The sequence below is a fragment of the Hyposmocoma kahamanoa genome, unplaced genomic scaffold (assembly GCF_003589595.1).
Source record: "Hyposmocoma kahamanoa isolate Upper Pololo Valley unplaced genomic scaffold, ASM358959v1 78, whole genome shotgun sequence".
NCBI lineage: Eukaryota > Metazoa > Arthropoda > Insecta > Lepidoptera > Cosmopterigidae > Hyposmocoma > Hyposmocoma kahamanoa.
The window spans coordinates 6,961,373-6,987,546 of record NW_020653945.1 but is presented as its reverse complement, the minus strand read 5'-3'; the positions used below and the strand labels follow the sequence as shown (position 1 = coordinate 6,987,546).

The window sequence follows — 26,174 nt, the reverse complement described above, 5'->3', positions numbered from 1 at the left end:
ATATGTTACAGTAATAATATTTTTTATAATTTTTTTATACTGTATAGTGATGTTGATTTGCATTATTTCATATTAGGCATTTTGTTGTTTAGAACAAAATAGGCTCACCTTCAAGTAGTTCAAGCGAAGCTCCGCCTCCAGTAGAGACGTGAGACACCTTGTCTTCAGTGCCCCACTTAGCGCAGCAGGTGGCTGTGTCTCCGCCACCTACACATAAATAAGGTTTCTAATGCATAGAGGACACGTAAAGTCGATGCTTTTAAATCATTGATATAATTTTGCACTTACACGGTAATGTTATACAAGATCTGCTATGTTTTTGATTTTTTAAATTATATCCATTGACATCGTGATTCAGGTGATTAGCTACGCGCCTTTTCATAATAGTTGCAGTGACTCTAGAGCTTTGATTAAAAACACGCACACACTCAACATAGCCTCGCACTAGGGTAACCCTGGGTCGCGGGTGCCATGGACACACACATAGACAACCACAAGTTGCATCCAATATCACGAGAGAAATAAATGTAGGCCATACAAATATTTCTCCCGGCCCGGGAATCGAACCTGGAACCTCTGCGTGACAGTCTGAAGTTTCACAAGCACCCTTACTCTTATTAGTGTTTGGCGGCAGAAGTACGTTTGATGGCAGTACTTCCCTGTACAAACGCTTTCCCAACCTCTACTGCTACTAACTATAAGGCAGTGATTTTATTCATCAAAATGTTAACAAATATGGAAATGTTTATAACTATTAATAACTATGATCCGGCTGTAAGAAACAGTTAATTTTATTCCGCAGTTTCAGAGTCTCAGTGATAAAAGTGGTTTGTATTTGATAAATACATAGAATCATCTCTTAAATCTCGCAGACCTGTAAGGGTCATCCCGTTTTTGTCTTAATTTATCACACTGTAGTAGCTTGTTTAAGGAATATAAATTCTAAAATTCGTAGATATCGTGGAAACTCTGTAACTTGTGATAATTATTGAATAAATGAATGATAATTTTTCTATTTTGCAGGGTTGCGTAATCAGTACATACATACACATCACACCTGTCTCCCACCGGGGTAGACAGAGACTATGGACCTCCACTTGCTACGCTCCTGACAAACCTTTACCTAAACATTTCGCCTACACACCAATCAGTCTCTTCATACATGCATTATTTAAAAGACATCGAGTATATAACCAGAAATAGAGACGAAATAAGGGCCCTCCATCCCTGGCAATTTATCAGGAAAATGGGACTTATATCACTTTTAAATATCAACTCTCGTTTGCACTGAAATCACAAATTAAAAAACTGAAATAGTACAGCGCCAACAACTGACCTGTGTAAAGATAATAATCTCTAACTATGGGGGGCTGTTCCATTTTGGGTGTGGGAAAAACAGCAAACCATCTAACTACAAAACAAACGGAATCACATTTCATCGGTAATTATATATGTAATTTTTCAATTCACGTCCGTTACAGCAAAGCTCAAGTTACACTGGTCGATTTGAAGTAAAACAATTGACGAACCCCGTCAATTGTTTCGAATTCGGGCAAGCCAATCGCAAAAAATAGCCGGAGCGCAGGCATGATTTGGCAGAATAGTTTTCAAACAAATTAATAGTTATTTTTGATTTAAGTGCGGAAAGTTAGTCATTATTCACGAGTCTCGAGGCTTCAAGACTCGAGACAAGTGAAAATGACAAATCCGCATGTGTACCAAACGACGTTTTTAATACATTTGCGAAAAAACTACATTGAAAGTAAAATAAAACAGTATTTAAAAAACTCGTTTTATTTCTTTGTCTGATAAAAATTCAGACTACAATGGCAACTGTTGCCAGTATTCAGCCAATTAAAATTACTATTTTAGTGGCGCGGCGCGCTGCGGTCTCGCGTAATACTCACCTCCGGTCATTGTTAATACTCAATCAGCCACCTTTATGGAAAATACTTTGGTATTTTTTAATGTAACCCGTTGTTTTATAAGACACCAATGCAATTTAAACAAATAAGATGTTTGTAAGTAAATATAAGTTATAATGACGAATGACTTACGTCACAAAGCACATAAATATTAAATAAATATACAACCTCTTTAGTTCTATGTTTAAGACTTGAAACAACAGTAAATTTAAAAAAAATGGAAAAGTAAAAAGCACTAGTACGAAAAATCCAACTTTCGGCACGATTTGTAATACGAAAAATACCACTACTAAAAATGACATTTTTACTAGTGGTATTTTACTAATAACTACTAATAACTAGGAAATGAAACTATTTTTCCGGATTTAAATTCCGGAAAAACAGTTTCATTTCCTATGTGTAACAATCGCGAAAACCTAAGAACTCGATACTAATAACTAACTAACCACTACTAATAACTGTATTAAAAATGACATTTCGTCTCTGTCTGGTTACATAATCGATGTTTAAAATCATCCCTAACCTGATTGAGAATGTACGCCACATTCGCTATATAAAGAATGATGGGCAAATTTCTATTAAACTTGGGCGTAACATCAACAGTGATTATGTTTTCAATACTATATACTATCAATATCTCCGGGTTTTGCTTGTTTTTCTTTTTTCAAATATAGTGGAATAAAATCCAAAAAGTTTACAATGCGTAAAGGAATAAATTACCAACATTTATTCATATATGACCACTTCTAATAAATGTTGTGCGGGAGCTACAAATCGATACCTCCAATGAACACTACTCCAACTTTATTTTTTGGTAATTTTCTGTTATTTTGGTAAACAACCGTATTTATTTACTACTCCCCGAATTTTGTGGAATAGAAAATATAAAACAAAATAAAAAAAATCGAATTATGGGAAATAAAAATAAGGAACCAAAGAACAAAATAAAAACAGAACAGGTTCAAAAATTATGTTTATTATTATGTTCATTGGAGATATCGAAATGGCTCATGACGCCCCAAACCTAGGTACCACCACCAAAACGAGATATGCACATATATGTATCTACGACAACTTTGATACCTACTGTTAAATTTTTTTTTTTTTTATATAATATGTAGTGACTGGATGTTATGGACTCGCGTGTAGATTACCATCCACTTACAGCTTTAAATCGCAAAGATCTGAGGGGCACTGTCACCGCGCCCGTCACCCTGAGACATAAGTTGACAAGTCCCATGTGGTTGTAATTTCACCAGCACTCTTATCCTTCAAAACCGGAACACAGTAATGTTGACATTCCTGTTTGGCGGTAGAAATAGGTAAGGTGGCACTACTACCCTGGACGAATTCTATCACAAGGAGCTCTAAGCTTCCTATTAAGGTTTGAAACCAATTCTGTTGAATTTACGCCCATTTTGACTCATCATTCTTCGTGCTGTTAATTTACCAACATTCATTTCGACATGACTAAACTATCGAAGCATCCCCTTCTCCATCCTGGTCGATATATCTTTCGTACCACAACGCTCTCTAACCACAGTTCGTGATCTAATATCAGAATTTGCTTATTAAAACCATAAGTGAATTTATGAAATTAAATAATGAAGCAATAATATTTTTTATTCTTCATAAATCTTCTTAGATTTTTGTTGTAATAAGCTTACCAATAATAGTGATTGTGCCATTGGCAGTGGCTTTTACAACTCCATCCATAAGCGCCTTGGTGCCTTCGGCGAACTTCGCGAATTCAAACACGCCAGCGGGTCTGGAAAATACAAACGTCGTTAAAAACCAAAAACAAAGGTCTGCAACAAGCACATAGAAATTTGACATTAAAAAAAACATTAGTTGGCATAGCGTCTGGCACTGTTTGCTGGAAGACGCTGGTTCGAATCTGGCCGCGTCGAAGAATTTTTTCTTAATGTTCGATCTTTGTATTAACAATTATAACAAACTAGAGGAGTAATTTCACAAAAATAATTTAACATCATGGTGGTTAAACATCAGGGGGCCTTTTTTTTATAACCTTTCAAAAAACAATCTTATTTCAATGTATGCTTATTATAATATTACTCATATTCGTACCATGAGAAACCTGTCAACTAAGTAATGTATTATTGGTAAAGTGGCTGAAAGAACGAATGATTTCCCAATATTGTCTATTCCTTACTAAAAATAGGAAAGAAATAACGCTATATGAACAGTATGACTTTGTAGTCATCTCTTTCTTTTTGGATGTTCCTATTCGTCCTATCGTAGTATAATGTTAAAGTACTTAATACTATTTACATTCAGAGAATTTTAATTACCAAAAAAAGAAAAGTATGTAATTGTGAAATCTATTAAAATTACATTGTTTTTAATTATTTTTCCGCATTTTCACGAAGAAAAATAAATAAAACAAGCTGAGTCTTGATAGTCACATTGTGAATTCGGAATTATAGTCTAGTGTCAACTGTTAGTGTTGCCAAGAACATATAGATGTCGCTATCATAGTTTTACGAAATAAACATCGCGCATTTTTATTTAACGAGAAATTATTTCCTATGTACTAGTAAATAGAAAAATAAACAAAATATTGAAGAGATATATGTAAATAAATAGGTTCAATTTCACTTTTAATCATTACAAATCAATATTTAGACAATAAATTCGAAAATAATATTGTTTCAATTGCATCCGTGTAACTATTTTAAGATTGCTAAATTTGATATAAGAACATATTACTTTAATGTTTAAGTCGCGTCATAGTACGAACTCATTGAATAAGTAGTCACAAAGCTGCCAATAAAACATCATAGTTTTAACATTACAATAAGCTTACTTTAACGCGTGTAAGCTCTAGCTAGTTCTTAATGCCTCGACGCCATAGAGTCCAGATATGAGGTTGCATTTCCTGTCCGAAACTACGCTCTGCGCCGGAGCATTGATGCATCCTGACAATTAGTATTAAGATAGATTTAAGACAGTAATATCATGTACTAAAATTATGAATTAAAATAAACTTTTCTTTTATTAAAAAATTATATTTTTTTGTGAAAGCTCTCCGAAAGAGCTTAACTGGCTAAGTCGGTAGGATGGTGCTGAACTGGACAACCAAAAATCGTGTTCAGTGTCCGTTTTAACGGTTTACAGTGCGAACTATTTTCCCAAAAATTGACTTTACGTTTTGTGGAAGCTGCGACGTCTTGAGGGTTCACACCGCCTCCATGAGGACTAATTAAGATGATTGTTTTGCTGATAATACTGTGAGTACGCTTGGATTTGTAAAGTTCACAACTTTTCCTTTCCTGTTTCCACGAATTTTGTGAAAAAATATAAATAGTAATAAGAATTACTCATTTGTGTTTTACGTTCATATATAGCACTGCTATTACAATAGTGTTGTAACTCAAAATATGTGAAATTTAATATTATATCATTACTGAACGTAAAATTTGATTCTCTACATGTCAAAAAACCGTTTTTAGAATATTGCAAGAAACAATCAAAAGATATCTACTTTACTCAAAAAGAGACACACTTTATGTGAGCTAGTTCTAAGTTAAAATAATCCTAATTAAAAAACATAAAATTACTTTTTCCATTTTATTTTAAAAATACATTTCAGAAATTGTTTACGTGTCTATAATAAACTATAACGTACAAATTTTAATACTTTTTTTGCGGGAAGTGAGTAACTCGTTTTTCATCGATTCTGAAAAAGTCCTCTTTTTGAGTTAATACACTATTGTATTAACAGTGCGATATTTACTATAATATATCATTTAAACTGTATCGCACAGTCTTATTTGTTACTAATTGAATTGTTTCTTTACATTTTAATAATTATAATTTCGTAAGTGCATCATGGCACAATTACAACTGTTTGATTTAGCTCTGAAAATAGTACCTGAATATAATGGAGATGCTAATTCATTATATAGATTTATTAATGCATCTGATCATATCTTTACACAGTATTTTGACAATGAAAACGACAATAATTTTCAAAATATTATTGTTGTTAATGGATTGATCAGAAAATTGAAGGGAAAGGGATGAAAATTCCCTTAACCGTGTCCTTGTCAATTTACGACGAGAGCCCCCAACAGTTTTACGATAAATGCACAAATTTGTTATTTACATAATGACGATCAGAACGTTATTGCATGCAAGCGAGATTTTTTCACGGCTCAGGCGTTGAAATCCTTTTCAGCTGGATTAAGGGAGCCTTTAGGGTTTACCATTCGTGCTATGCGCCCCGAATCTTTGCCTCAATCCTTGCAATTTATTAAAGAAGAAGGCAATATAATGTACTTACAAGAACGTAATCAACCTCAAAGTAATACTAATATCAATAAACAGGCAAAATTTCAACCAAAACCCTAATTTCAGATATAATAACTCACAGAGATTTTCCCCAAATTGGTTTCAACAAATACCAAATCAAAATCATAATAATAGCAACCAACCAACAAAATTTCAGATCGAATTTTAACCAGTTTCGACCTAATCAAAACCGTACCAAATCCGTCAAAACCGACCCCTATGAGTGTTATTTCTCGCTTCGAAGCCCTCGAAAACTGCATAGATGTGGACGATCTAAACAACATGGTGGTGGACACTGTCCGTACGGTTGGGTCCAAGTTTTTCAAAACCCACCGTACCAGAATAAAGAAACTCTCCGACAAAACACTTCAACTCATGGAACATAGAAATGAAATGAGGCTACAGAACTCAGAGGATGCAAGTCACTACAGGCGGCTAAATAGGCAGATATCGAAGTCTTTGACTAGCGACATACGCCAATTTAATACAGAGCGTATTAAAGAGGCCATTGAGCGGAACAAGGGCTCCAAGGTGTTCGCGAGAGATCTGTCTATTGGGCAAAGCCAACTGACGAAGCTAAAGACTGATGACGGTAGCATCATTTCATCTAAGCCTGAAATCCTGAGGGAGATAGAGAGTTTCTATCGACAGCTATAGTCCACGAAAGCACCTGTTGAAAGCGAGGTTAGAGACCCCAGAGCCAAGCTTACCCGACATTATACCGAAGATATCCCGGACGTCAGCCTGTATGAGATTAGTGTGGCTCTCAAACAACTCAAGAACAACAAAGCGGCGGGCGATGATGGAATCACTACAGAACTTCTGAAAGCGGGTGGCAAGCCGACTCTTAAAGTCCTCCAGAAGCTTTTCAATTCTGTTATCGTCGAAGGTCAAACGCCGAAGGCATGGGGCAAAGGCGAGGTCGTTCTGTTCTTCAAAAAGGGTGATAAAACACTCTTGAAGAACTATCGGCCAATGTCGCTTCTGAGCCATATCTATAAGTTGTTTTCGAGAGTTATCACGAATCGTCTCGCTCGCAGGTTTGACGACTTCCAACCTCCCGAACAAGCCGGTTTCCGAAAGGGTTTTAGTACCATAGACCACATCCATACGCTGCGGCAGGTTATACAGAAGACCGAGGAGTACAACCGGCCACTTTGCTTAGCGTTTGTGGACTATGAGAAGGCCTTTGATTCGATCGAGTCCTGGGCGGTGCTGCAGTCTCTCCAAAGGTGCCATATAGACTATAGGTATATAGAGGTGTTACGGTACTTATACAAAAATGCCACTATGTCAGTCCGATTACAGGATCAGAGCTCTAATCCTATCCAACTGCAACGAGGCGTGAGACAGGGAGATGTGATATCTCCAAAGATGTTCACTGCTGCGTTGGAGGATATTTTCAAGCTTCTGGACTGGAAAGGACTTGGCATCAACATCAATGGCGAGTACCTAACACACCTTCGATTTGCCGATGATATAGTTCTTATGGCTGAGACCTTGGGAGACCTGAACACAATGCTCGAAGATCTCAGTAGTGTTTCCCAAAGAGTGGGTCTTAAGATGAACATGGACAAGACGAAGATCATGTCGAATGTCCATGTTGTACCCGCTCCAGTTAAAATTGGGAGCATTACACTCGAAGTTGTTGACCATTACGTATACCTGGGGCAGACAGTCCAGTTAGGTAAGTCCAACTTTGAGAAAGAGATCTCTCGTCGAATCCAACTCGGATGGGCAGCGTTCGGGAAACTCCAAAAAATCTTTGCGTCCAAATTACCTCAATGTCTCAAGACGAAAGTCTTTGACCAGTGTGTGTTGCCAATGATCACATATGGATCAGAAACGTGGTCCCTCACTATGGGCCTCACAAGAAGGCTCAAGGTCACTCAGCGGGCAATGGAGAGAGCGATGCTCGGTATTTCCCTGCGTGATAGAATCAGAAATGAGGAAATCCGTAGGAGAACTAAGGTAACCGACATAGCTCGAAGAATTGCTCAGCTGAAGTTGCAGTGGGCGGGGCACATAGCTAGGAGAACCGATGGCCGTTGGGGCGGAAAGGTTCTTTAATGGCGACCGCGCACCGGACGACGCTCAGTGGGTAGGCCACCCACCAGGTGGACCGACGATCTGGTGGAGGTCGCGGGAAGCCGATGGATGCGGGCAGCGCAGGACCGATCGTCGTGGAGATCGTTGGGGGAGGCCTATGCCCAGCAGTGGGCGTCGTATGGCTGAATGATGATACAGGCGAACAATATCGTCTAGCAAAAGCTTATCATGAAGGAAAGTCGAATCATATATAGTGGAAGTCAGGTATAGTGGAAACTGAAAAACAGTTAAGGCGTAATTACTGTTGGCCAAATATCCCTAAGTCCTTTACTGAAATTATAAACAACTGTTCTTCTTGCCAGATTAATAAGTACGAAAGACATCCTAATAAACAAAGTCTCCAGTTTACTTCAATCCCTACAAAGCTATTCGAAATTATTCATATAGACACTTTTCAAATCAAGGGTCAAAAATTTCTGACAATAATAGACAACATGATCAGTTTTGATGTTCAGTCGCTGTTTAACAACCTACCTAAAAGATTGCATTGAAATTGTACGTAGAAAGCTAAGGGAACATAATATGTCCATTGAATATGCAGAATTATTAGAACACTGCCTAATGTCAGGCTATCTATTGTGGAATAATGAATTTTATCTACAAATGGACGGTATAGCGATGGGCTCCCCGGTATCTCCCGTTGTTGTCGATATTTTCATGGAAGACTTCGAGGAGCGAGTTTTACCCATGGCCCCAGCTAGGCCGAAGATTTTCACAACGTTACCTAAAGATAGCATACCTTCTTTCTTGGTCCACCTTAATTCTTTTAGTACTAAGATCCAATTTACTATGGAACAAGAGAATTGTGGTACTCTAGCTTTCTTAGATGTTTTAATTAAAAGAAATCCTAATAACACCTTAGGCCATACTGTATTTCGAAAGAAAACCCATACAGATAGGTATCTCAATGGTAATTCCCATCACTATCCTAGCCAGTTAGCTACTGTGGGCAAATCTTTGTTTCAGAGAGCACATGGTGTCTGCGACAGTAATCATCTGGCAGGGGAACTTCAGCATACAAAGCAAGTCCTACATGCGAATAAGTTGAAGATTTCACGCCAATGCCGCAGGCCCCGTGTCAAACCACCAACAGTCGAGCGAAGACCTGCCATCTTACCTTACATGAGAGGTGTTATAGATAAGATCGGAAGAGGCCTCAGGCGTGCATCTATCAACACTTATTTCAAGCCCCTGAGGAAGATTTCTCAGTTCCTGAAACCCGTAACATCCCCTTACAGGATGCAGAAGTTTACAAGCTTGACTGTGAGTGCGGCCTCTCTTATATTGGACAAACAAAGCGAAGTATTTGTGCCCGCGTCAAAGAACATATAGCTGATGTCAAACACCGTCGCTTAAACAAGTCTGCAGTCTGCGAGCATGTCATGAATAAACCTACACATTCAATGAAGTTTGACAAACCCCAGGTCCTTGCAAAAGAAGTCCGTTATCTACCCAGGATGCTGCGAGAGGCCATTGAAATTAAAAAACATCCTAATTTCAACAGGGAAGATGGTTTCTCCGTACCACCAGTTTGGGATTCAGTATTTCCTCTAATGAAAAATCCCAAACAGATATAAGACTACAGTACTAAGTAATATGTTTTAGTTTATTCTAATTTCTATTATTAATTAATAATTAAAAAAAAGGTTCTTATGGTTTTGCAATTGATACACATTGGAAATCGTCGCCTTACTTTCTCAAACTCGTATCTTAAAACACAAAGTTACTGAAATGCAAAAAATGGATTGTATATATACAAATTTCGCAGGGTGATTTCACATCACATTTCCTTCATATTCACACTGGCTTTTCCATGTTCTTTAAGTAATGGATCCAAATTAACACCTTTTATAAGAAATTTAAATAAATAGAAATGAAACTTAGGTTTATTTTTGTTTGGCTTTGGTTGGAAAGGCCTCGAAACATTGGTTTGTTTAAAAAAAAAAAAACAAATATACGCAATTTAGATCCGAAAAATTAGCTTCATTCTCTATTTTCTACTTAGTACCTTTACTGTAGTCAGGCAATACTATTGCAGTATATAAAATACAATTCAATTGCTATTAACGGTTCTGCTAACTGTCGATATAATTGTGCGAGTATTATCTATTATTCATTCTAGTATTAGTACTATCGATATTGTAACTAGTTTGTTTTCAAGGTCAACTCGATCAATCGACAGCTGTTCAACACTCCGAAACAATTCCTGTTAAATAAGTAATACTCGACCAAATTAAGAGGTTTACAACCAATGCGTCCTACCGGTCATGACTTATGGAGCCGAGACGTGGAATATGACGGTCAAACTGGCTCACAGACTTACACATCGCTCAGCGAGCTATGGAAAGGTCTATGCTGGGTATCCCGTAAAGGAACGAAGTTATCATAATACTACGTAATACGGCATAAGACTAAAGTTGTGGACATCGTCCAGAAATGTAGCAAGTTGAAGTGGCAGTGGGCTGGCCACATCTGTTGCAGAACCCATGAACGATGGAGTAGACGGGCTCTCGAGTGGAGACCACGTCTCGGCAAACGTAACATAGGAAACGACTATCGGAAAACGGGTGATCAGGCACTATGGCGTACACTTGGGGAGGTTTATGTCCCGAAGTGGACTGCAATAGCCTGGTTGATTGATTGATTGAAATTAAAAGACGCATGATGCGAATGAAGCTTTGTCCTACATTGTCATTTAATGTCGTCGAGTGTTACTTATTTGATAATTGTTACGGACGGAGAACGAGAGTATAGGGCCAGAATACTTTGAAAATGAAACTTTTTTGCTTTAAAAACAAAGTTTCATTTCCAATGTGTGGCTATCGCGAAAGATTTTAGGGACTCGGTACTGTAGATTAAACATGTTACGCTTTTTAGATACACATGGATGCGGGCGCCACAAGACTGGAAGAGTTAGCGAGCTTATGTTCACCAGTGGATGTGTACAAGCCGGTGATAAAATACACAATAACATACCCATTCCAGACAATGACCTTAGCCCTTGCAATGGGTTCGGCGAAGAGCTCCCTGGACTTAGGTCCTACGTCAAGACCTAACCAGCCGTCGGGAATGCCGCTTTGTGCGTCTGCTACCCCTGTCTATTAGACAAATATATAAAAAAAAAAAAAAAAAAAAAGAAAAATAAGCTGATAATAGTCATAAATATTGCTTAGATGATATATAAGACCTGTAAAGAGCCCAAAACATTGATTTGTTTACTCATACCTCACACGTAACTTGCTGTCAGTCAAAGTACCATTTGTTGCTTTTTAAATTAAATGTTATAATATCCTTTTTTTATATATTGTAAGAAATTCAAACATAACACTAGGGGCGCTTGCGCACTATGTTCGATTCAATCAGTTCCGAATCTAAATAATGGCGGTCCGAAATGTCACAGGGATAATTTTTTCTGTAGGTGTTCGGAAGCGATATTCGTATTTTCTCGGATTGGAATCGGATTTAGCGCACATAGGCATCCGAAGTGGGTTCGAGCTTTCTGATTTGTATAGTCTCCGATTCGGAATGAAAACGAATCGGATGCAGTGAGCAAACGCAAAAATTTCTCTATTTTTAAATATTTCACTTAAAAATTTAAAAATGCTATTTTGACTTATGTTGACTTAAATACTTATTTATTTTAAAGTTAATTTCAATAATAGTGCAAATTTATTGAAATGTATTCAGTGATTTACTTCCTGATTTACTTAAAATAAGAATTTCGAATATTGAATTAAATGTGTTGAAATGACCTCCAAAAAGGATTTTCCCAATAATAAAAAAGAATACAAAATCACGTATTAGATGATTTTTCAGACTGGAAGGTCCATGCTTACTCCTGATTCATGACTTAATTATTTTTCAAATTTTGTTTAGACAGAAAAATGTTACCTGCGCATTTTCATCAAACTTGTCGGCAGTGATGAAGTCTACAGGAAGATGTACTTTGACATTGTTCTTAGCAGCTTTTTCTAGAAGGTTCTTCACGATTTTTGCACCCTCGGCATCATATAGGGAACTACCGATCTAAAACAATCACACACAAGTCATACCCTTAGAAAAAAATTGGAGATAATAACATTATTAATGTTAAAGATTATCTGTATATAATCAGCATTATTTTGTAAACTTTACATTATTATATACAATATATTGTATTACAAGAATCGTAAAGAATAGGAATAAATATTACATTTAAAAAAAATTACAAATACCCAGTACAAGTTTTGTACTATGTAATTTTAACATAGTTAATGTAGTTATGTGAAATAATGTAGGAGCATATTAAATAATATAATAATAATAATTAGATTTTGAAGAAACAGAGAACATAATCACTACTTAACGTATTCACACACAATACTCTTTAAGGAATAATAATAATAATAATAACGCACACACTCAACATAGCCCCGCACTAGGGAAACTCTGTGTCGCGGGTGCCATGGACACACACATAGACAACCACAACTTACACCCAAACTCACAAGAGAAATAATTGTAGGCCATACAACTATTTCTCCCGGCCCGGGAATCGAACCTGGGACCTCTGCGTGTCAGAGGTAACCGTTCGGCCACGGAGGCACTTTAATAAAAACGTAAGTTTGTACTAGGTCTCTGTTTAAAGAACTGAATTTGTGATTTATTCCTTATCTTAATAATTTATCTATAAAGAAAATTGATGGAAAAAGATTACACAGTAGCCACGTAAAAGCAACAGAGACTAGTTCGAGTCTAGTCAGAGGATTGCAGAATTATTTTTTGTGTTAATAATAAAACTTACAAATATTTTGTAACTGTACTTACCGACATGCCCTGACTTTCCTTGAGAAAAGTGTACGCCATGCCCCCTCCAATGATCATCTCATTGACTTTGTCCAGTAGGTTCTCAATCAGCTGAATCTTATCTGCCACTTTTGCACCACCCAGGATGGCCAGGAATGGTCTGCAAATGAAAATTTAACATTATATAAATATATACTTGTATATACAAGTTGTTGTTGTCAGTTATATAACTGACAACAATAAGCAATATAAAATATCAAATAATTATAATTTTTAATTTTATTGAATGTCACAATGTAACAGACATTAAAAGACCACCTTAATATTTAATTATTTTTGTGAAATTACTCTAAATTAACTACTAATTTGCTATAATTATTAAAACAAAAATCTAACACTTAGAAAAAACCTTCAATTTGGTTGGATTGGAACCAACGTCTTCCAGAAAACAGTGCCAGACACGATATAGTAGAATAATCCACAAGGCCGACATTGACAATGACAACCAAGTGTTACAGGCCTTATTGAAAATAAGATTTAAAAAAAAAGATATTAAATAAGAAACTACTTTTGAAATTATCTTGTGGTTAGCACAACATTACATAAACTATCACACTGTTAAGCAGCAGGCCTGTACCATGATACTTATTTATTTCTTATGAAATTACTTCAACTAGTTTGTGCTACAAAGATTGAATACAACAAAAAATTCCTTTAATCTGATAGAACAGGAACCTGCATTTGTGTATGGACCAGGGAGATCTTTGTATAAATAATCATAACTAGCTAGTGGCGTAATTTCACAAAAAAACAAATTAATTATGATAGTAAAATTACAATTAATATTTATAATTACCTGTAACTACTTCATAAATCTAATTGTTTTTGGGGCCATAAAATAAATGTTTTATCAAATATTAATGTAAATACTTCTTTACCTTTCTGGTTCATGAAGAGCCTTAGCAAAGTATTGCAGTTCCTTTTTGAGCAGAAAGCCACTGGCTCTCTGCTCAAAGCCTTCTCCCATCATTGAGCTGTGTGCTCTATGAGCTGTGCCTGTAAAATAATGTATGTATTTTCAAAGATGTAACATACTACCACCACACCAGTTTATTAAAGTATACATAATTATATCATTTTCTTACAAAATGGGTACTAAATATTTGTTATTATACAAAAACAGATAGAAATAAATTTCAGTCTCAGCTTAATTTATAAGCTGTTAAAAATACTGAGTTGTTATGTTGCAGTGCTAATCAACTACATTATTATGGAATATATGAAGAATATTTTCATAAAAATTTTAATAATATAATTGTTACATATCATCAATTTAAGTATTTTTTTACCACCTCTTTTAACAGTATTTCTCATCTTTACATTACTTCTAGGTGTATACTTAAAAATACTTGCTACATTGTTAACCTCATTGTCACGTTCCATCAGGTGCGATGGAGTTCAAATGCGCACTTATTTTTTATAGAAAAATGTTTTCTAATCATTTTTAGTAATAAAATGGTTCTTACCAAAAGCATCATTAATGTATACATCTCCTAGCTTCCTCAAGCTAGCTCTGAAAGCTTTCACCTTTTCTGGGTCAGCTTTAACTTTTGCACCACTAGCATCAACACCTTTGCCTTCTTCTTCAATGTGGAATCGAAGGTTCTCAAGAAGAATTACTGAACCTACAGGAGGGTCGGCACAGGCCGCTTCAACTTCGGGGCCTACGCAGTCCGGTAGGAACTGGATATCTCTAAAGTGATAAATTAGGAAATTACTTCACTATTTTTTTAATAACAGTAGATCAATATTAAAAGGTATATAAGAGAGAAACCTAGTTGTTACCTGCTCAGTAGTTTCTTAAGCTCTTCAGCTACTGGTTTCAAGGTGTACTTGAGGTTTGCTTGACCGTCAGGCCTGCCCAAGTGTGACATAAGAACGACGGACTTCGCGCCCTTATCCAAAGCATATTTGACAGAGTCTAGAGCCGCTACAATACGCTGATTGTTGGTGATTACACCTTCTTTGAGAGGAACATTGAAATCCACTCTGAAAATTTTAAATTTTTTGAGATATAAATAAAAGAACTTGGCAAACAAATGTTTAAAGCTTTTACATCAATAATAGGCGTATTACTCACCTCATAAGAACTCTCTTGCCACTCAAGTTGAGAGCGTCAATGCTGAGTTTATTTAAAGCCATTTTGAGGGGTAAAATGTGTCTAAAACGATGAATAATGGACTATCGGCTCCAGAGAAATTCAATTACAAATAATAGTCTAAGAAACGATAGGCATAAAATTGTCAAGTTCAACCTTGAAATGTCAAATAGGTCAAACATTCTTGCCAAGTACAAATAAGTTTATATTCCCGGGATATCTGAATTAGATTTTTTTTACTCAGACAACTCTGTAGCTATAGACAACTAGAAGTAAATTCGAATGAGAAATATTAAAGTGAAAAATTTTTACAAACGTTTTAAAGAGTGGTGGTTGCGTAAAATAGTTGTGTTAAGTTTGCCAACAGCTTGTAATATGGTAGGGTTTATACCCTATACCCTATCGATATATTTCTATTATTGCCCATCCCTAGGGATGGGCAATAATAAATAATAAAAATATATCGACATGTATCGTTTCGATATTTATCGATATAAATATATTTTGATTGAGGCACTAGTAAAGTAATCTAAAAATATTCCCAAACTATATCTGTAAAGTAAAATTCGGGAAAATAAAGACACGTTGCAATGTATCCAAATTACACTATAGGCTTGGAAGTGTTGAAGTTATATTTTTTTATCAAATACCATATAAAAGTACTTACTCTTAATCGACTAGCGTGTATGAAAGCACTGATGCGTGTTAATGAAATGAACATGAACATGGCGCCTTGATCAGAAATAAGTGAAAAAAGCAACCTTATTAACTTCACAAAGATTACTACTTACAGTTAGATATAATACATCTTTCATCTCAATAATCGCGCACCTAAGTAAACTATCCAATACTTTTATGTACGCTCGATTCGATATTATTCACAACTTTCCAGCGTAGTAGATAGCCCCAGGAGGAATTCCCATTACTTCTTTTTGTCAAGGTATGTCGTTTCGTAATTAAAAAGTAAGATATGGATTGTAAGGTAAAAAAAAATCTGCAAAATGCTAAAATGCTTGAAATATTTTATCGATAAATTGAATCAATATGATCATCGCAAAAATAATTAACTCTTAGAATACAAATAAATTGTAATTAGTATAAAAAAATAAATTTTTCATATATGAAACGTAATTCAATCCTTAGCTAGACTGGATGTAGCAGTTTTTTTTTAATAAATTTGTACGTTGCAAGACAGCTTTTCATGTGAAACTCTTGACGCGATTAATTCATTAGTGGAAATGAAAAAAAAATCGATTCAAAAGTAGTATTTATTGCGTGGTGGTATTTTTTATTTGTATGTACAGTCAAGAGTACATCAAGCTTGACATTTTGTACTTTGGACCGTTCTTGTCATTGGCGACATAGAGTTGGTTTTAAATCTTAAGTTCAAACCTTGGCGTGCTCTTGACCCTGTTCCTCGACAGAGGAGACCGCTTAAGGATGGTGCCACTCATGTTGTATGCTCTAACATACATAGGTTGCGATACAAATATCGAAATTGATAGTCGAATAAAAGATTTGATTTTTGATATATCGAGTTTAAAAACATCAACGATTATTCCATGAAGAAAATATCGATATTTTTTACTATTCCTAGTAGGGTATTGGATGTGGTATAGATAAATAGAAGCCAGTGGGAGGACCGCGCGAGAGGCATTTTGTTAATGTTATGTTGGCATCATTGCTTACTCTTCGCGAAATATGCACGCATTGGGACGCCCGGATTTAGAATGTTCTTTGAAAATCTACGTTGAAATTTATGAAAAGCCGCGTGTGTGTAGAAGAATAAGTGGTTTTCCAGGTCCTCTGTGTATTTTGACTTGTAGTTCGTTGTGTATTAGTGATTGCGTTGGCTGACGAACAAAGAAAAACGTAGTTGCATAGAAGAGTGAAACATGGTGCCGCTAGGACCGGGCCCTGGCCATCCTGCTGCACATCAAACGCATGGTGGGCCGTCCACTAACTTATCCGGTCCCACATCGCTTTCGCAGAGTGCTCCACAGTCGAATAAATCTTCAGTAGCGGTGAGTTGCGCCATATGTGGCGCATTTCATGGCTTTGCGTCAGTTTAAGCCGCACATGTTTATGTAACTTCAACTTAAGTGCCGCGCACGTGCAATTTGCCGCTAAAAATCTTGAATTGGGTTTCAGAAACCAAACTACACCCTCAAATTCACGCTTGCCGGCCACACGAAAGCGGTGTCGTCAGTTAAATTCAGCCCTAATGGAGAATGGCTGGCTAGCTCTTGTAAGTACAATCATTATACTTTATGCGTGCGTGTGATTAGTCGGGGTATAAAAAGCTGGTGTAGTCGTGTAAAATGTCAATTTGAAGTTAACAGCGAGTAAAATAAGTGGGGACCGGCAGATAGTCAACGACCTTGACTTTTTTTGCTTACCAAGATATCTACTTTCGCCAAATCTTGCCCTTTTGCTTATATTAGTCTAATATGGTTGCAGTAATCAAGCATCAGAACCAAAATTCTATATCGAAATACTGTACAGAAGAACACAAATACTTACATGTTTCTGAAAATGCACGGTCTTTTGATTTCAATTTAAAAATTGCTAATGTCCACTACACACCTATTACAAAGTACAATGTACCCATGCAATGTAAACTATGTTACATGTTACAAAACAACTCGTAATTCAACTTTGATTTGACCCTGTTTTAAGATAAGTTAGCAACATGAGCTCAGTATTATTTAGCACAACTTGACATACATGCATAATACACACTAAATAATTTTTTCCGTACGTATTTATTTGAATTACAATCACTAATCAAATAATTTACGCCATTTATTATCAACATCTCTATAAAAAGGTTACTTATTTTAGTCACGGAATACTTTAGTTCCAATAAAAACTACTCCACTACTTGCTAATGTAGTAACCACCATTTTCAATCTCAAATGTAAATAAAATGTATTGAACAAACGAGCTTACAACTTAGTAGTAGGATACTACTTACTATAACAAGGTTGAATTTGGTGATTGTACTATGACTAAGGACCATTTGCCTGTGTTTTGTTAATAACAAATTGTATTGTAGTGACTTAGTTTACATTTGTGGAGTTATTCATACCCTAAAAAAGGCTTCTGAGAAGATCTTGATCATCAATGAAACTTAATACAATTTAAAATGATTCTTTTTCAATTACATTATGTTGTCCCCATTTATACTAAATATCACACTTATCTTTTCTTTGACAATTATTGCAGCTGCTGACAAACTCATAAAAGTATGGGGAGCATATGATGGCAAGTTCGAGAAGACTATATCTGGACACAAGATGGGCATCAGTGACGTCGCCTGGTCTTCTGACAGTAGGCTTATTGTCAGTGCTAGTGATGACAAAACTTTGAAGGTACTTTTCATATTTGATTTGCAAATTGTATTTGTAGTATAATTCTGCACTAAAAATAGTTACATGCTGGCCCTAGAACTTGTTTAGATTGATTACTAAAATAGTTTCAAGCATAGATGAGTAACATTGTGTACCTTAATCACCTTTAAGTTCTTTTTGCAAACCCAGCAGATGTTAGTACACCAGTACCTTTCCAGTTTCGCCCAACTATTCATCTCATGACTTGTGCTATTGTTGAGGAGTAGAATGATAGTCCCACACCAATTGCCTGGTCTCAAACTAGGATATCCCCTGTTCTATGAGTAACAGAACAATGAGATTAACTTTGGAGCACTAAGCAAAATAGGCCCCAGGATATTAAGTTGTAGATGCCAGCCCGTTACACCATTTCATACCATAACTAAGAACACCCAGACTAGGACCAACTCCCACATATACATAAGTTTTGTTTATAGTGACCTTCTCTATCAACCTCTTGGTTATACAGGAAGGGCACTATAACTGAACTGCCCTGAACTGAGATCAGTCCGTTTGCACAGACATCCTCCAGTTCTTAAAAGGCTAGTGCCTTAGGTGAGCCGCCCTGGGTGCAGTACCGTACAGTACCCTCTCTATTTTCCTGGATAGGTACCAGAGCTGTCGTATAGTAGGCACTCTCACGTCCTGTTGCGCGCATCAAGCGCCCATAGTGTAAATCGCTGGGCCACCAAGGTTGTCATTTGTTACAATGCCATACAATACAAATGCTTAGTTATCTATCATAATATAGTTATATAAATTTATTTCATATACTTTTTATTTTATTAGTCAAACTGTACTTACTCTTATTAACGGGATTCCAAATTGTCAGCTATCTTTTTAAGTACATGATAAATCTAGGATCATTATTTACACTGTTCAAGTACTTTCTCACTATAATGACCTCTTATCTATCACACAACGTGAGACATGAATATCATTATCTTGACTGATAGCGACAAAATCTTTAAGTTGTTGATAAAAGTTAGCTGGAAAGTCTTACCTTAGTGTGTTTCCAAAATGTGTACCACATTGTAATGTAATGGGTGGGGTAAGAGGTGAAGGGGGATTGGAAACCTTAACTATATAGTCTAGTGTTTAGCAATAGACAAATTAGGTTAAACGATTTTAAACAAATGTCGTCACAATGCTCCAATCTCGAAAAATGGAAAGAAGAAATTTGACAGTTATGAAATTTTGAGAACCGAGGTATATGCATTACCTATTGACTTCTTAGGTTCTATATACATTACCTTTATAAGAAATATGATGACTATTCCTTTTACCCCATCTTCTAAGGGCAGAAAAACGCTAGTACAATTTGCACATTTTCGGCAAATACATTTTTATAAAGCTGGTAAACAGAGGCAAGTTTAGTGTACTTCAAAATTCTTATAAAACTTATCTGTTCTTCCTAGAACCCAAAACATCTGACTCAAAATAAAGTATGTTCCTTTTACCCCACCTGTAGGGCTAGCACGACAAGACGCGACATGCGCGAGAGCGACATAAAGCGTGAGATCTCTATGCGAGAATAGCAGTATCTCGCTCTTTATGTCGCTCTCGCGCAAGTCGCCTTACTGATTATATTTAAAAAACTTAAATCTGGTAAAATGTAATCATTTCATATAAGTACTAACCTCATATGTTAATTGTGAAAGAACTTTTAAGTGATAAGTAAGGTTACAATGTTTTGATACAGGCGTGTACTATGTATTCTTGATGACATTCAATGATTCCAGTATAGAATGTTAATAAGTATTACCTTGACTGAAAATTTACCTCGTATCTAAAGTTTGAAGGTACATATTTTTAGTTGCAACTGTAAACTTTTAGTAGCAGTAGGGCTTCTTGTGAAAGAGTTCGTCCAGGGAAGTACCACCTTACCTATTTCTGTCGTTCCGGTTTCGAAAGGTAGGGGTGCTGGTGTAATTAAGGCACATGGGACTTGTCAACTTATGTCTCTGGGTGTCGGGCGCAATAGCAGCGCCCCTCAGATCTTTGTGATTTAAAGTTCTGAGTGGCACTGCTACTTTTATGGACAGGCGTGTCGTTTACCACCACGGGCACTTGTTCGGCCTGTCACTTAGTATTATATAAAAAAAAAATTAAGAGAGTAAATTATTTATAATATACATAGGCTTAACTCCAAAACATACAATTTAAATAATAGTAATATTATGTACTACTATGGGTATATTTTATAACGTTGCCCAAAGTCTCCATAAACATATTTCATAATGTTGCATAATGTCTTTACAGGTTTGGGAATTAAGTTCAGGCAAATGCTTGAAGACGCTAAAAGGCCACAGCAATTACGTATTCTGTTGTAATTTCAACCCACAAAGCAATCTTATCGTATCGGGAAGTTTTGACGAAAGTGTTCGAATATGGGATGTTAGAACAGGTGAGTGCGATTGTTATGAATTAATGTCATTATTACAGTATAATATTCATTTAAATTAGTGTAATTTAAATTCCTAGCTTTTGAATAGTGTAAAGGGATGTTTAAAGTTTTAAACTCTGGCTTATATATAAATAGAATGATTCCACCGAGTTATGAATAAACCAATTGATTTCATTTCAAATGAGTCACATGGGTGAAATTAACCCCTTTCAAGTCTAGCGCAATAAACATTCTGTATATTTACATAAAGTGACGTGAATCCATTTACCAACAAACTCGTGAATCACTATTACTTTTATTGGTTGCCCAGGACTGTAACATTAAAATTCAATACAATAAGACAAACATTATTTATACTGGTGGAAGAAGTAAACAGGATTGTACAGGAATTCTAATTCTAATCTTATTGCAATATCTGGAATTGAATGATTACAAATATAAGGACACAATGTTAATAAAATGTGCAAGACAATTACTTCAATTAAACTGGTCTCAAACTTGATAATTCCATGTATTATAAATACCAGAACAATGGAACCAGTACCAGAACTAATTTAGAACAGTTTACTTCTCAAATGCTCTGATCGCGAATACAACCCGGTAATTCCTCCTCTAGCGCCCACAGCGGTATGAGTCTGGTCACCAAGGACGACAAAATTTCATGTAGTTATCCATTTTAAAAGTATAGCAAGCAAGTTATGTGTATTTACCCATTATCATTCTTATTTGTAAATGGTATAGATTTCAATTTAAAACCGAAGTGTTGCTGACTATTTATAGTATCTTAACACACGTTGGAGTAGAATCTGTTCCAAGAAGCTCCTGTGCAAGTATTTAGAGTGACTCTTTAAGTATGCAAGTTTTGCAATACTGTTTGTTTGTGTTGCAGGCAAATGTTTAAAGACACTACCGGCGCACTCGGATCCCGTGTCGGCGGTGCATTTCAATAGAGATGGAAGTCTAATTGTATCTTCTAGTTATGACGGCTTATGGTAAGTTGTATGTGTTTATTATCTACTAAAACACTCTTGGAATTTAGGTGATCTATTTCTGTTATACCAAAAATAACGTTTGTTGATGACCTTCGTGGTCGAGTGGCTTGCACACAGATTTTCACGGTGTCGCCATCTCGAGTAGAAAGTTAACTTTTCTATATTGTCTCGGGTTTAGGTGTTTGTGGTGTCGTCGTTGTTTCCGATTTCTATAACACAAGTGCTTTAGCACTGTTCTTACTGTTTAGTGTACTTACTTTGAGAATAAAGCAACATATGTGATGTTATATCGAGTACTTAGATTTTCGCGATTTTTACGATTTTTACTCATATGAAAAATCCCAAACAGACATAAGACTGCAGACTACTAATTAATATGGTTTAATTTATTCTAATTTATATTATTAATTAATAATAAGTTGAACTTAATAAAAATTCATTCAATAAAATAATTTGTAAAACGTAATGTAAAATTAAAAATAAGGTATTTAATTAATAACTTTTGTAACTATAGAGAAAAAATAGGGTGGTTTGCATTAATATTACACATAACTGGTTGATGACTGTACCACCTGAGTCAACCGTGACCATGGGACCTGTAAAGGGCCCGAAACGTCGGTTTGTTTGAAAAAACAAATATACGCGATTAAATCCGGAAAATTAGTTTCATTTCCTATATGTGATGTTATTTAACATTTATTTTATTTATTTGATGTCTATGTATAGTCAAACAATATGTGGGTTAATGAAGCAATTCAGCACGCTTTTCACTTCTGTTTCTGCTTCCGCAACTTTTATGACTGAACTTACAGAGGAAGTTTTTAACCATGTTGGCAATTTATCTCACGCGCGCATGTATTGCTTGGTGGTGGGGCGCGCGTTTCGTAGCGTTTTGAAATCAAAAGCAAGCCTTGTTTTGAACTACTTTGTTGAGATCTTTATAGTATTTATACTTACGCTTCCGCATCCATCTTCATTTCCACTAAAATTTACTTTTGACATCTATTGCCGTTATGACACTTCTATTACATTACTAATGTGGGTATTACAATGATTAAAACCTGGCTTTAGTAGAATGGACTGGTTTCCTTATATTTTTATAAAACAAAATTACAATCATTTGGCTTACTACTTCAGTACGTTCTTTACATTTGACACTTTCTAATTCTTTCACATATTTATCTTTCTGTATTTTTCATTCCTGCAGTCGAATCTGGGATACAGCATCAGGACAATGTCTCAAAACGTTGATTGACGACGACAACCCTCCAGTGTCATTCGTGAAGTTCTCACCCAACGGCAAGTACATCCTAGCAGCAACGTTAGACAACACGCTAAAGCTCTGGGATTACAGCCGTGGAAAGTGCCTCAAGACTTATACTGGACATAAAAATGAGAAATACTGCATCTTTGCCAATTTTAGTGTTACCGGTGGAAAGGTACGATTCGCGAATATCAAATATACTCAATTAATCTATGTATATGATGAAATGTTGATATGACAAATTGCGATCGTGATATCGTCGGTTAAAAGGTAAAACTCATTAAGTGACATTTTGTTCAAAAACTAGATTTTTTCAATTTTGCTTTATTGGGAAGAACATCTATGACAAGAAAAATTCAGTAAGTCTGTGGTGTCCTTCATGTTTTAATACATACCAGTCCTTTAGTGATTTTTCATAATGAAAAAATACAAAATCTTAATTATCTCCCTTTGGCCAATTAGGCTATTAGTGAGTTTTACCTTTTAACCGACGATATATGGTCAGGAGCATGTGAAGCTTGACATTTAAGATTCAAATTCAACTCTAAACCACTTATGATAGTAACGGTCTCAATGTAAAAATGTCAAAGTCGATGTGCTCTTGACTATACCAGTTTATAGAATGCACGGAAGGAGCTCCGCATAACGTACCTTTTCTTTCCTGTACGGTGCGCCCTGGGCAACTATCGACAGTACCTTACGTCGATTGGAAAATCGTTTCACCACGACGGCGATACAATAACGCTGCCTCCATGACCGAACGGTTACCGTGCCGGACTGCCACGCAGAGCTCCCAGGTTCGATTCCCGGGCTGGGAGAAATATTTGTATGGTCTATATTTATTTCTCGTGAGTTTGGGTGTAATTTGTTAATTATACATCTTAATCTGTGTGTCTGTAACATATACAAAGTGTAACTAATAGGTGGTCTTAAGTTTTGTTATACAATAATTTTACGACTATAATAATTAACGGTATCTTAATATTTCAATCTAGAATTAATTTTAAAGCTCTTCGCCAAAGCAAATCGTCCTCCCAATTTTTCTTTTCTGAGATATTCACAAACGTCCTTGTCCACAGTGGATAGTGTCAGGCTCCGAAGACAACCTGGTCTACATCTGGAACCTCCAGTCAAAGGAAATTGTGCAACGATTATCAGGACACACAGATACAGTTCTGTGCACGGCTTGTCACCCCACCGAGAACATCATTGCGTCCGCCGCTCTTGAAAACGATAAGACCATCAAGCTGTGGAAGAGCGATACTTAAGTGCTATTGTGAGTTGCTACTACCAAAAAAAATTCGAGTGCCTCCTTCTTGATGAGTTTGGCTCTGATTTGATCGATTTACAAAAAGGTGACTGGGTGTTAAATGCATTGTGCAGCAGGTTGAGACAGTTGTCATATTAGCGAAAGAAATGTTATTCTCTAATGTAACTACAGTATGTAATGTATGTAACCGCATAAGGAGTCAAATTGCATGGCAGGAAGAGGTCTCATACGTAATGCATGATTGAGCAACCTTGTCCTAGCTTATAGTTTGTAAATATTGACAAGATATAATTAATAAATGTATACGACAAAAAATCCCAATTACGTTTAGTAAGTACCAAGTACTTCTCGAATGTAATTGAATACTGTAATGTTTTTTTAATTCCAGAATAAATGACGATTTTGAACTGTATCTGTTGGAATCGTAAAAAATAACTATGTTTACAAATAGCCTGAAAATAACAAAACACCGATATGTGCGCATTTTAGCGTGGTATAATCGGAAGAGGTGAACTTGATCTGGTTTGTTCCAGGCTAGGTAGCAGCCAGTGACCTGTGCCGGCTCCATATTGCGAGCCGGCCGTCGCCCCGCTGGCCTGTCCACCATTTGCATAAGATACCTTACCTACGGTACCTTCAGACATTCACTTCTCTTATTCGATGGAACGTGTGCATTTTCGGTTGTTATTAAGATATACTGATATACATATTTTTGTATTTGACATGCTAATGAAAAGAACTATGAAGTGTTTTAGCGATTACGTTTTAGTTAAGATTGAGTTATTAAGGATTTTGCTTAAGAATAACTTGTTGGATTCGATTAAAAATTTAGTAGTTGTACGAAATGTGATTTTTATTGCCTTTTTACAATTAATTACCTAAGTGTGAAATTACAAATAATTGAGCTTTACATTTTTAGTCGTATAACTGTCCTATATGTGTGTAATATATATACAGGTGTAACCAAAGGGTGCAGTGGAAATCCAAGAATGTAGAGAGTTACTTTCAAATAGCAAATTGGCACTGGTATTTTAGTTGAATATACAATTACGATAATTCGTCGTCATCAATATTAAAATCACAGTATTAGTTAATATATAGTAATTATTAATATTATAATATTAACAGTTCAATCGAATCGTGCGATCGGTTGCGCTAAATCGTACAGCGATTGGGCAGGTGCAACTGATATCGTGGTCAAAGTGTACAAATTGAAGGTTATTTAGGTTATAACATTGACTTACAAATAAATGGACGACGGGTCTAATACAAAAACCACGAAAAAAATATCCCAAGTCAATCTATTCGAAATTTAAATTGTAATGTCATCGCAGTATCGCGCTGTCAGTCGAACAAATGAAGACTAAAGCGGAGTTTGGCGCACTGTATACGATTTTAGCGCCTTACAAGTGCGAACACTTTTTAGCGCGGACCCGACGTCCATATAATTGTAAGTCAATGGGTTATAAGGTAGGTTTTCGCTACCAACCGGTCACACGATCAGAGTATACATAACCCTTTATAATGTCGCTACTCACTAAAATTCCTTTTTAGTATG

The 26,174-nt window shown here is 36.0% G+C and overlaps 2 protein-coding genes across 3 annotated transcripts in view; one reads left to right on the top strand and one right to left on the bottom strand.

Annotated features, from left to right (window-relative positions):
• LOC113232777 (PDZ domain-containing protein 8-like) overlaps window positions 1–15,417 on the bottom strand; it is a 92,002-nt gene extending 76,585 nt beyond the window's left edge. Inside the window, exons 1-9 of one of the 2 annotated variants that reach the window (XM_026467562.1) lie at window positions 15,274–15,417; window positions 14,979–15,182; window positions 14,660–14,886; window positions 14,072–14,189; window positions 13,155–13,293; window positions 12,240–12,374; window positions 11,325–11,446; window positions 3,593–3,693; window positions 109–207 (exon numbers count right to left, since the gene is read on the bottom strand). In XM_026467562.1, the coding sequence (XP_026323347.1) occupies window positions 109–207; window positions 3,593–3,693; window positions 11,325–11,446; window positions 12,240–12,374; window positions 13,155–13,293; window positions 14,072–14,189; window positions 14,660–14,886; window positions 14,979–15,182; window positions 15,274–15,335 (1,207 nt within the window). In that variant the 5' untranslated portion in view covers window positions 15,336–15,417. The remainder of the gene's footprint in view (window positions 1–108; window positions 208–3,592; window positions 3,694–11,324; window positions 11,447–12,239; window positions 12,375–13,154; window positions 13,294–14,071; window positions 14,190–14,659; window positions 14,887–14,978; window positions 15,183–15,273) is intronic. The other variant, XM_026467563.1, reaches the window with a different exon arrangement.
• Window positions 15,418–16,975: 1,558 nt separating this feature from the next.
• LOC113232990 (WD repeat-containing protein 5) lies at window positions 16,976–25,456 on the top strand. The gene is made up of 8 exons (XM_026467919.1): window positions 16,976–17,315; window positions 17,443–17,539; window positions 18,520–18,665; window positions 20,946–21,090; window positions 21,980–22,082; window positions 23,290–23,521; window positions 24,426–24,622; window positions 25,150–25,456. Exons 1-7 carry the CDS (start codon window positions 17,187–17,189, stop codon window positions 24,612–24,614), a joined length of 1,041 nt encoding a protein of 346 aa, XP_026323704.1. The 5' UTR covers window positions 16,976–17,186; the 3' UTR covers window positions 24,615–24,622; window positions 25,150–25,456.
• The last annotated feature ends 718 nt before the right edge of the window (window positions 25,457–26,174 follow it).

Bases quoted from the DNA above. Each gene is read 5' to 3' on its own strand.
- LOC113232990 (XM_026467919.1), top strand. From the start codon at position 17,187: ATGGTGCCGCTAGGACCGGGCCCTGGCCATCCTGCTGCACATCAAACG. The intron at 21,091-21,979 runs GTGAGTGCGATT...TTTGTGTTGCAG, and splicing joins AATATGGGATGTTAGAACAG to GCAAATGTTTAAAGACACTA. The intron at 23,522-24,425 runs GTACGATTCGCG...CCTTGTCCACAG, and splicing joins TTAGTGTTACCGGTGGAAAG to TGGATAGTGTCAGGCTCCGA.